Source organism: Hippocampus guttulatus, chromosome 12 (assembly GCF_054856545.1).
Source record: "Hippocampus guttulatus isolate MCC_2025c chromosome 12, RoL_Hgut_1.0, whole genome shotgun sequence".
Lineage (NCBI taxonomy): Eukaryota > Metazoa > Chordata > Actinopteri > Syngnathiformes > Syngnathidae > Hippocampus > Hippocampus guttulatus.
The window spans coordinates 17,251,909-17,264,297 of record NC_141272.1 but is presented as its reverse complement, the minus strand read 5'-3'; the positions used below and the strand labels follow the sequence as shown (position 1 = coordinate 17,264,297).

Genomic DNA, 12,389 nt, shown 5'->3' with positions numbered 1-12,389 from the left:
TGCTAGGAAACCACAGGTTTAAATTTTCTCTGCATTGTTATGGCCAATTTCAGTTTTACTTTGCACAACAACAAGGAACAAAGCGACAACAATGCAGACTGTGGAATATTGCCTGCTAAAACAATGGGCCAAGATGACCAGTGGATGTGGTTAATTGTCTTGCAAAATCGATCAGTGTATGGGAGGGGATCCTGTTAGTTATGCAGCGTCCGTCGCCTTGAACACATACAGGTATACAGCTGATAAGCATTTCAAAAGAGTGACAAAAAGAGTGAACTTGGCAAAGCGCTTTAAACAACATATGGTGTCGGTAAAAGTGTGCTTCATTTATCCACCCATCCATCCATCCATTTTCTGATCCTCTTATCCTCACAAGGGTCGCGGTGTGCTGGAGCCTATCCCAGCTGTCTTTGGGCAGTTAGCGGGGGACACCCTGAATTGGTTGCCAGCCAATCGCAGGGCACACATAGACGAACAACCATCCGCGCTCACGCACGCCGAGGAACAATTTGGACTGTTCCATTAACCTACCACGCATGTTTTTGCAATGTGGGAGTACTCGGAGAAAACCCACGCAAGCATGGGGAGAACATGCAAACTCCAGCCAGGAAGGCCAGAGCTGGAATCAAACCCTGCACCTCTGCAATGTGAGGCTGACACGCTAACCAGTCGACCACCGGGCCGCCCGCTTCATCTATCACTATTATAAAATTGGACGTTCCATTTTTTTGGACTATTTCTGATATGTTTTTCAGCAGAAGTACAATTAATAATCCATTTGAATGGATTAAAGTGAGTCAATGGTTAACGAAGAGTAATCGCGCATTTGAGATATGAGTCTAGCCCTTGAGCACCAGATATAACAACAACTAGGATCTGGCCTATCACTCACTCAATAGCAACTAGTGGGTGCAGAGAAAGGCCCAGTCAAAGAATGATGTGACATCACTTCCGTTCCTTGCATTAAAGTGCAGGCTCGCTGTGTTGGTGGCTGCAAGGCTAGACACAAAGATGGGGATGACAGATATTTATCAAATTCTACAATATTGCTCCATTTCCCTATCAATACCTCAAAAAGGGCCATCGGATCCTGTAAGGATTCAAAAGTTCCATGTAATAAAAATTGACACCAGTGTTACTTGTGTGCAACTGCCTTAAGTGGTAAGAGTACAAATGGTAAAAACAAGTGGCACACATTCGACTTTTCGCCGATTATTTGGCTGATGTTTAACCCTTTCATGCATCCTGTAACTTGAAAACATGATAAGCTGTCCACTGCAGTAACCGCTGTCCCTGAAAGGGTTAAAGGACTGTCAACAGTTGATTTAATCGGCTGGGCCCTGTAATTCTGATCCAAGGTACTGCAGAGGTTCCTTACTGTGTGTAGAGCACTAGTTTTTAATTTGCACATTGCTCTTGCTGAATACTTTCACCTTCTTGATTCCCTTTGCAGTCATTCCTTCAAGATGCGTCACTGTTTGCTGGAGAGAGGAAGGTCACATTTGATGTGACAGATTCAGACTTAAGCACCACTGTTGACGCCCCCGATGAGCCAGGTGACAAACAATGGTCTTTCACCCAAGGGGAAACTAAAAGTATTTTGAATACATTTTTTCCTTCCTCATCACATCTGTTATCCTCTCACATATTAGGAGGCGGTGTGATGTTCTCAGGCCAGCTCGACTCCGTTTTAGGTGCTCTAGGATCATTAACCCAGAAGCAGGGAAACGCATCCTCTGCAACAAGATCTTCAACCACTCTCGGCCAACCTATCCCACTTTGGAAGTCGTCAACGCAAGGCGGACCCGGATTGACCCCCTATCCGGACAGCTCCATCATGAGTGGCCTGAGAACTGCTGATGATGCCACACTCCGCAGATGGAGAGAGATCTTTCCTGGTATACACAGTAGAGCCATTCTTCATCACTTGTTCGATGCGAGCAGTGATCGTTGTTGTTCAGCCTAAACTGTCGGGTATTGGTGGTGTTGTTGTTGTTGTTGTTCCCCAGAAGCAGCTGCACTCAACTCCAGCACCCCAAGGAAATTCACCTTACCTCCATCCTACACTCCTGCGAGGTAAACAAATATTTGCCTTTGTAGTCTAAATTGGAATCGCTCAAAGAGCGAAGTGTAATACCTGCAATACTCTTGACCACCTCAAGGTGCACAATATCTGGTTTTGGATTATCAATCATCTCTCGCTTCTCTCTCTCTCGCTCTCTACATATATATATTAGTGCTGTCAAACGATTAAAATATTTAATCGTGATTAAAAGTGCAACTGTCATAATTAACTCATAATTAATTGTGATTACTCACACATTTTTTATTGTTTCTAAATTTCCTTTTATTTTTTTTATCCTATTTTTTCCCGTTTTAATGCTCTCATCAACATGGGATCATGGATCAGTTTTCTATGTGCAAAATGCAAATATTTACTGAAATAACAATTTCGATTTTCAATTTTACATGAACATTTTTCACTTGGAGCAGTTATTCACACATAATCTCTCACACAATATTACTGTCCATCAACAACAGTGAAAAATATATTTTGTCACACAACAGCTCCTTTAACAGCTCTTTTTAGGGAATCAAAACAGAGCAATATAAAATTATAAAGTGCACATCTAAGGTAAACGAGTACTCAGCCTATACAGTGAAACTCCTCTAGAACGAAACCTACCCCCTTATGTGAAAAAATCTTCATGCATTAACACAATTCCCATTCTCCTGCCCCCCATACGACGAAAACCCCCCTGTTGCGTTATACGAAATCATTTTCTCTGCTCCAGCCTCGCGAAGACATTCACTACAACGAACTCTTATCCAACAGCGACCTCTACTGCTTCGTTCGAAAAAAGGCAACAGCAACCACCACACTGGTTTACATAGTGAACGATGTTTATTTCGGTCACAGCTGCGAGTTTCCTGGACTCAACATACTCATAGCTGCTCTGCCATTGGCTTACCGAGCATCATCCTGGCCTCCGATTGGCCAAGAGGGACCTCACTGTCTATGTGTGTAGATACTGAAGCTAGATCCGTAGCATCCGATTAGCTGCTCAGAGTAAATTGCTTATGGCTCGACGGACATTCAAATAAACGAACGTTTCCTCGAATGCTTTACTTGTTATCATGCTAAAAACACCCACGTCAAGCAGCTAAGACAAGAAGTGCTCTGATGCTGGAAGAGAGAGTAAAAGTGATCAAAATGAAAGACGCAGCAAGCAAAATAAAATACATTATCAAAAAAATTTGATGTAAGTGAAAGTGAATGCTGATCGTAAATTTCGCAATTTCTTTCCCTTTTTTTCTTTCTACACTGACAATAAGTGTGTGCTCATACTTATGCACTATTGGAATAAAAATAGAATACACATACGTTTGTGTGTGTGTGTGTGCGTGTGTGTGTGTGCTTACATCTGAGATCAAATTTGCTACAGTGAAAACCCCCCTCTAGTGAAAAATTTCTTGCTGCAAACATGACTTCATTGTAGAGGAGTTTCACTGTAGTGGATTTAAGCTATGGTTGCATACTTCGTTTTTTTCAAGTTTGCTTTGAACACAGCAGTCAGGCTATGTTGATTCTGTTGGTCCTTTTTGCGCAGAAGTCTCTCTATGGTTTTGTGTAGACACCATTTCGGATGACTACAGTTGGTTCGAGGCACAACACTGGAGATGTTTTATTTTCAGTGTGGTCGCTACCACTGCACCGCTGAACTCTCGACGTTCCTCAGCGCACCGTCACTGTCAGACGAACACAGAGAAGCTCCACCCCCTTTATTTACTGTATATGGACACGGAACACTGGAACCTTCCACACAAAATAGTTCCAAACAAGTAAAAATCGCGTCAGTGGCATACATTGTACTCAACAGGCTATCTGCTCTTTATTCACCAGAGGCTCATCAACCTAGTCTCTTATTTCTCTCCCAAAACAGTGTCTTCTCCCACTTGGTGTACCTTAGCCTTCTCCGCTACGTACAATTTCTGTACATAGCTTGTAATGGAGGCTCTCGCTGGCAATTCGTAGTGGACTTGTTAGATGCAATGTGAATGATTTCAGCTTGAGTGTAGCTGTGGACAATGTTTACAGGCTTGCATGCAGTAGCCATACATTTAGCTATGGCTTTAGCAAATTTGTTCTTCATCGTGTTATCCATTTTCTTTGCTTTGAAATGATCCATAGTTGTCTTAGACGAGGGGTTGGAGTACTCACATCAGCTATGTGCTTGGCCATTAAGTGGTATTTCAGACTCGACGTGCTATGATAGCTCAGTTTACGACTGCAAAACATACAGGTAACTTTGGTCTTGTCAGTGGAACCATCTGGCAACTTTTTAAAAGTAAACTTTCCATTCATAAACTCTTTAAGTATCCGTTTTCGGTGTCTCGCGCTGCCGTGGCTGGCAAAACAGACATGTGCAACACGCTTGTTGTTTTGTTTCCGGTTTATTTATAGAGCAACGTAACATCCGCTGTGACGTGTTGCCGCATTAATCTCGCGATAAAAAATTTAATCACGTTAAAATGTATTTAAATTAATGCCGATAATAACGCGCTAAACTGACAGCTCTAATATATATGTATGTATGTATAAGGTGCTACACTTGAATAATTAGAGTTTGATTTACTAAGAGAGAGGATAATACTAAAACTAATCGAACACACACACAATTCATGGTGAAATTCTTTATATGAAGTAATTTCTCCTAAACATACCTGTTAAATTCCAAATTTTACACTCCATGAAACTTAACTAAAAGAAGGCACAAAAAGGTGAATAAGAGAAAATGAGAGGGTGGTGGACTGTTATTCTCTCCAAGAGAAATAAAACCTTGTGGGTCTCCTTGTTGAGAATGACGGTAGCTGGTTGAAATCACGGCAGGTTGCTCTTGTAAGAGTACCATGGCATGGATCGTACCTGCTACCGCGGTGCGGAGGTTGCTTTGCTGGGAAGCGCAACATCTCCAATTTGTTCTGATCGCTGTTTATAGACTGTTTTGCAATGGCTGGATGTCTGAGCAGGCGGATAAATAAATAAATAAGATGGCAGACGACAACACCGGATGTATTTGACATCTGATGCTTTGTGTTTCCCCATAGCCTGCACATTCAAAAGTCAGTGAAAGTGGATGGCCGTAGACTGCAGAGACTGATTGACAGCAATAAGAGATGGCTGGAAATGCGAAAGAAGGACAGCAGCATGTATCCTTTCATCACACAATTATCTGAAATGACTCTTGATTGCTGGTTATGGTCTTCTATTTCTGATTTTGGACACCGTTTTTATTTCCACACGATAAGGCCCACCTAAAAGCATTCAATTTTCTCAAAAGCAGACAGTCCGCCTTATAATCCGATGCGCCTTATATAAGGATCAATATTCTGATTTCTCGGATGTATTATTTCAAATCTTCTGTAAAGTGCTTTGTTACAGCTGTGGCAGTTGTGAAAGCTCTGTATAATCTGTATTGCATTGTATTCCCTTTAGTGGAGCTCCATCTAGTGTATGCATAACGCAACCGTAGCCACTATTGTGGCTTCTATTCTATGCGCCTTATAATGCAGTGCACTCAATATATGAAAACAGTTTTAAAATGAAGGTGCACCTTTTACTCCAAACCATTCCATTCCATTGCTGTACCCTACAGTCACTCTCATACCAAGATGGTGCATTTTTCACTCATAAACTCTATTTACTGTCTGCTCAGGAAAATAAAATTGCCATTCCGTTTTGGAGCAATCTAGAAATAATTAATACAATTTAAAAATCGATACCCATGTTTTCATGTGTCATCAGCAAAGAAAATGAGACTTTTAAAAGGTTTTTAAACCCTTACCGTATGTCACTTATTATGTCAAAAAACTGCAATCAATCATCACCAAAGTTGATTTGGGCATATCTACTTCAACCTCTGAAAATGTCACACCGATAACACTCTCCATAGGTGCACACTGTAAGAGAATGAGGAACTAAGCATCTTACCTTTTTTTTTCTTCTTCAAAGGGATAAAAATAAATTAGGTTTGTATTGAGCCTGTTAAGACCACCAAGGAAACTTAAGCGTCTCACCGCCAAGCCTGAGGAGCCGCATGGATATGATAGGCAGCAACACAAGGGGAACCACCATCCATCTTTGGTCAATTAAGCCATTTCATTCCAAACTCTGAAACACTTCATCTTCCAAGTCCGAACCACTGAAATGATTGCTGCTCCTGTAACTTGGTCCATCACATTTCCTTTGTTTTACTAATTTCTGTGCAGTGGTTCTTAACCTTGTTAGAGGTACCGAACCCAACCAGTTCATATGCACATTCACCGAATCCAACATTAGTGAAAAATAAACAATTAATTTTTTACAAATTCAAGACATGAAAAAAACCACACATTTATTAAAAACAGAAAAAAGTAAATAAAATTACATGGCCTAAGGATAGTTTTTTAAAATTGTATGAAGTACTATCACGTCAGTCACACGGTGACTACTGAGCGAATGAACTTTCCCACAACACTGATTGGACAAGCAATGTAAAGTGATCGTCTGCAACCAGCGATGGCCAAGCGGGTGTGTCATAACTGATATCTTGAGTCGGGTGTGTCTTAACCTCCATGGCAGAGGCTCCGTCGAACCCCTGAGACCGATTGACCGAACCCAGGTTAAGAACCACTGGTCTAGAGCAATTATATGAGTGCCAATATTCAGCCAGTAAATGCGGCAAATTTGTGGAATCTGAGGTACCGGTAATACCTTTACCCTTTTCAAGGACACAATCTGCTTTTATGTTCCCACGGTAGAAAGCGCAATGCTACGGAAGCAGCTAATGCAAGTTGTCAAAAAGGTTGAAGAGGAACACTGTTATGTGTTTTATTTATTTATTGAAAATAAACACATTCGAAACAGCACACTTGGCTTTTTGAAGTGCTGACAAATTTGGATATCATTGTGTCAATGTTACATTCCAAGAGATGTAAACATATTTTTCATTAAGTTTTAATACCTTAAGTATATGTATTTATCTTCTTGAAAGTATGGCTCATTAGAAATGGTTATAACGTATGGCTAATCGCTGTAAAATACTCTAAATTCGGCTGTGGCTAATTCTCCTAGTGAATTTAACCCTGTTGACCAAATTCACTCCAAATATGAAACCTAGATGAGGCCAAGCCCTGCCTGTCGTTCTGTTGCTCTATTCGTTCTTTTCCCACTGTCTGTTCCTTCCAAACGTTGTTCAGTGCAACTGTGTTTTCAATACATTTTTATCACAACACAAATAGCAACCGGGAGAGCCGGTCAAACTCACCTGTTACACAGCCAAAATGTTCCAGCATGGTACCATGAAGCTGAACAGGCCAGGTTTTTGTTGTTGTTTTAATATTTTTTTTTCAAAAACAACAAACAGATTGTCGTGTGAATTGTTCATGACCTTAACTGAGTGCCTCAGACCTCTGTTCACTCGCTATCAGGCTTCATCTTCCCAGAGCAACCTCGTCCAGCTTGGCCTGGATGACAAGGATCAGATCAGAGTCTACCATTACTTATGATAACAGCACTGCGGAGTCCTGCTGGATTGCGCTATCTGAAGATATTGAACAACAGAGGATAGCACAACTCTACGCTTCTCAAATTCAGTGGTCCCGAACATTTTTTTGCATCACGGACCAGTTTAGACAAGTACCTGCTATTTGCTGACCAGCTGGATGTTTGTCGTATGCGGGCTGCTGGGGCAGTGGGTCGATTTTTTTTCTTTTTCCCCCAGTACAGCACATCCATCCATCCATCCATTTTCTGATCCGCTTATCCTCACAAGGGTTGTGGAGGATGCTGGAGCCTATCCCAGCCGTCTTCGGGACTCCCTGAACCGGTTGCCAGCCAATCGCAGGCCACACACAGACGAACAACCATCCGCGCTCACACTCACACCTAGGGACAATTTAGTGTTCTGTCAACTTGCCATGCATGTTTTTGGAACGTGGGAGGAAGCCAGAGTACCCGGAGAAAACGCACGCAGGCACGGGCGGAACATGCAAATTCCAAACAGGAAGGCCACAAACCCGGTACCTCTGCACTGTGACGGTCGATGCGCTAACTATGCGCTAATTATTTTGTTATTTTGACTTCAAGATGGCGCCGCGAGAGTGGCTGCCTCTCCAGCAGCTCCTACATTTTGTTCTTCTACTGCTTCCTTTGAAAATGTTGCTGCTGTGAATTGGGAATTTCTCCATTGCGAGACTAATAAAGGTTTTCTTATCTTAACCAGTCGTCCACCGGACCCTCCAGTACAACACATGTAGAATAATGTAAGATAATAATACAGTGAACAACTACAAATGGACACCTCAGGAGTAATGAATGCACCTTAAAGTCTAAACATAATGTTTTTACCGTAATTTCTGGACTATAGAGCACATCCGATTATAAAATGCACCCACTAAATTTTTAAAGGAAGAAACATTTTGTACACACACAAGATGCACCTGTCTACTACCGGCAGGTGCCCACATTGTACCATATTTGCAAAGAAAGTCGATACACAGAAAGTGTTTTCAATGTTTTAATAACATACCTTAAATTCTTTTTTCCAGACAGTGCATGTAACGCAGCAGCAACACAGCAGCACCACCGCAGCAAAAAAGAACAAACAGGGCTGGTTAAAAAAAAAAACATAAAAGTCACTGTTCGCTGTCTTCATCTTCCTCCTGTGCACTGAAGCCATGGAAGTCTTCCTTCTCAGTGTTGGATTTGAATAGCCCCAGATGTACTTTGTCACACACTTTCTCAGTCCCTCTTCCGTTGTCGCTTTAAGTGTCATTCTCATTCTGAGGCAAATTCACTCCTGAGCTTGTGCTGTCCTCTCTGTCACACAGCAGACCCACTTTGCAAAACCTGTTGGTCGCGGTGGATTTTTTTCCACACTGCTCCACGTTGTCAGGATCCACTGGCAGACTTGTACAAAAGTTGCTCTTCTCATACATACGGCCAGTTTTGGTAAACGATTTCTCGCCGCTGTTCATCCAAGCCTTCAACTCGGAGTGCCCCTTTAAATGCTCGATTCACACAAATGTCAAGTGGCTGCAAATATTTTGTTTTTCCCCCCAGGAATGACAGCCGGGGAGTTTGTCCTCTTGATGGCTGCTTTCACAGAATCTGGAATATGAGTGACTCCCTCATGCTGTCCAAAACGAGTAATGCTTTTTTTCTATGAAAAAATCCTCCCGGCCGCTTGTCGTAACACTCGGTCAACCATTGCTTTGAGGTTTTCTACCATCCACCCTTTGTGGTTAACTTTTGTAATGGCAATTTGACAAAAACAGCGCTAAATGGAAGTAACTGTTCGTACTATTGAATGCTGACCGTACCTTTGAATGCTGACCAGTTATTATGCTGATAAGCAAAGTTGCACTCGTCTGTACGTCTGTGTAGCTGCTCAAAAATGCTGATTGCGTTGGCCTTCACCAACTCCCAACAAGATAAAATGAGAGCGCAAGATGCGAAAAGGGAGAAGGCTCCCTTGACAGATCTGTGAACGGTGTCCCTCCATGTTTTTTTTTCTTTTCTTTTTCTTTCTTAAATACATCCATCCATTTTCCGAACCGCTTAATCCTCACTAGGGTCGCGGGGGGTGCTGAAGCCTATCCCAGCTGTCTTCGGGCAGTAAGCGGGGGACACCCTGAACCGGTTGCCAGCCAATCGCAGTTCTTAAATACATCTCATCATTTTTTATAAATACTTTTGTTGTCTTGGTTTCCCTGGACAAGACACTTTCACGACAATATCTTTCGGGAGCTTTTCTTTTGGCATAGTAATCTGTTTAAAAATTACCATTGGTGTAAGCTTCACTCCGGACGCAGTGAAGCCCAAAACAGAGGTGAAGTGTGTCCTCTCGTGGCCGGTCCTTTTCAGTGTGACAGATGCGTCACCTATTCTTGTTAACGGCCCTAGTGAGAGGCAAGTCAAACGTCAGCGGTCCTTCACCCATATTTATGATGTCGTCTGGTCGGGTGGAATTCTCTGCTATCTTTGTTTGAATGAATTTGTGAAAATTTGCGTCTTGTTCCTCGTAGTCGGGAGGAAGTGGCTGACAAAGAGTTATCCGTGCCCTGATGGACAGACCTTTTCATCTCATAAATCTGAGACACCACGACGGTCCTCCTTTAAAATCCAGAATTCTCTTTTTGGTGGCGTTTGTTTTGGCTTTCAGTCTGATTTGCACAGCTGAAACACCTCGGCCATCTCTTCTATCTGTGTTCACCCAGTCTTCAAGAAAGTTTTCCAGTTCGGGCCACCTGCTTTTATTACCTCTGAAAGCGTCTGTCGTCTTTTTACATTGCTCCAGTTCTTCCTGCTGCCGTTTCCAACATCTCACCAATGATTAATTGATGCCAAGTTTACGTGCAGCAGCTCTTTCCCCTTCTTTATCAGCCAGCTTGATTGCTTTTAACTTCAAAGTTGTGTCATATGCATTTCTTTTCGCATTTTCCATGGTGAGGGTTTATGTTAATCTTATTCATGCACGAAGCACCAAAAACATAATACAGTAATCCCTCGTTTATCGCGGGGGTTACGTTCCAAAAAGAACCCGTGATAAGTGAAATCTGTGAAGTAGGATTTTTTTTTTTTTTTTAATGTGAGAGGGAAGAAATTTCAAATGTGCTGTATGTTTAACATACATTTTATTTGACAATAAAGTTATACTTGGTACTTGATAGTCAGCTTTATTTTTTTTTACAGTTATTATAATAATACTGAACTATGTATACAATACAGAGGCGATTGCTCTCAGACTGCAAGGGAAGCTCAGCTCCCCCTAAAATGTCAAAAAGTAAGTGATCAAATATATGTGTGTACGTACAATTGTGTGGACATGTCATTGACTAAATATACGTTACAACGCGCTCAACTTTTGTTCCGAATCAGCTTCTTTTTATTGGGTACGAACTCTCTGTAGCTCCCTCTACACGCCAATAAAGATGATTCTGATTCAGAAGATGCAAAAATGCTCACATTAATTTACTGAGTGTTAGCCGATGACCTTGTAGTAGAAGATGCTTTGTGATCTGTCTTATTTCTATTCTATTCCATTATTTAGTTTGGTTTACATTTGAACCCACTGTGCTGGATTTCATCAATATCGTCACCTTCTTAAAATAATAGCCAAAGTAACTTTATTTCATGGGTAAAAATGAAATGATCTGTTTAACTTAGCTTGTAGCAGACGTGTACACATTTTCAGCTTGACGTCCCTGATCCACTGGTGAAAGGACACTTTGATCCTCTCCTCTTTCATCAATAACTGCTTCAAACAACGAGTATGCAGAAAAGTGGTTAAGATTGAATGACTTATGTGTTTTATGTGTCTTATGTGTTGTGTTGTATTATTTTGTTCTGTTATTATGACTTCAAGATGGCGCTGCCAGAGTGGCTTCTTTGACAACAGCTGCTGCTATACTTTTTGTTCTTCTACTTTCTTCCCTTCATAACTTGGCTGCTGGAAATTGGGAATTTCTCCATTGTGAGACGAATAAAGGTTTTCATATACAGTGAAACTCCTCTACAACGAAATCATGTTTGCAGCAAGAAATTTTTCACAACGGGGTTTTTCACTGTAGCAAATTTGATCTCAGATGTAAGCACACACACACACTCACACACAAACAAACGTATGTGTACTCTATTTTTATTCCAATAGTGCATAAGTATGAGCACACACTTATTTGACACTTCATATTGTCAGTGTAGAAAGAAAAAAAAGGGAAAGAAATTGCGAAATTTACGATCAGCATTCACTTTCACTTACATCAATTTCTTGGATAATGTCTTTGATTTTGCTTGCTCCGTCTTTCATTTTGATCACTTTTACCCTCTCTTCCAGCATCAGAGCTCTTGTCTTAGCTGCTTGACATCCAAAGGTCCGTTTTGTAGCCATTTTAGCAATGCGACGTCCATGCTCGTCTGAATCTAACAATAACAAATACTTCCTGGACCCGGTGGCTTTTCTTTCCACCATCTCACTGTCTCTAACTCGACCTCCCCTTTCCCCCTATTTCTTAAGGTTAAAATAATCTCCATATTTTTATGAGCATTATAAATGCATTTGCACAACGAAATTACGCTGAAACACATAAGAGGCCAGACAAAGAGAGATCTTGATGTGCATTTGCGTAATTACGAGGAGAAATACTGCACCCCACTAGGCTTTAAATATAATAATGCAAATCATATAAATGGGAAAAGATATATGAAATTATTTCTATAGTCAGCCGCTTAAAAATGATCATCGTTAGCAGCTTTAGGCCGATGCTGCGTGGCTCAAAACACAGGTAAAATGTGTTCTCTCGTGGCCGCTTGTTTTCAGTATGACGGGGGGGGGGGGGGTCACCTTTTT

The 12,389-nt window shown here is 41.4% G+C and overlaps 1 protein-coding gene across 7 annotated transcripts in view; it reads left to right on the top strand.

The window, feature by feature from the left end:
- Positions 1 to 11,550, top strand: part of LOC147197679 (uncharacterized) — a 36,725-nt gene extending 25,175 nt beyond the window's left edge. For 6 of the 7 annotated variants that reach the window (XM_086125204.1, XM_086125203.1, XM_086125201.1 and 3 more), the window contains 5 exons: positions 1,454 to 1,556; positions 1,653 to 1,898; positions 2,010 to 2,076; positions 5,110 to 5,211; positions 7,449 to 11,550. In XM_086125204.1, the coding sequence (XP_085981330.1) occupies positions 1,454 to 1,556; positions 1,653 to 1,898; positions 2,010 to 2,076; positions 5,110 to 5,211; positions 7,449 to 7,548 (618 nt within the window). In that variant the 3' untranslated portion in view covers positions 7,549 to 11,550. The remainder of the gene's footprint in view (positions 1 to 1,453; positions 1,557 to 1,652; positions 1,899 to 2,009; positions 2,077 to 5,109; positions 5,212 to 7,448) is intronic. The other variant, XM_086125200.1, reaches the window with a different exon arrangement.
- The last annotated feature ends 839 nt before the right edge of the window (positions 11,551 to 12,389 follow it).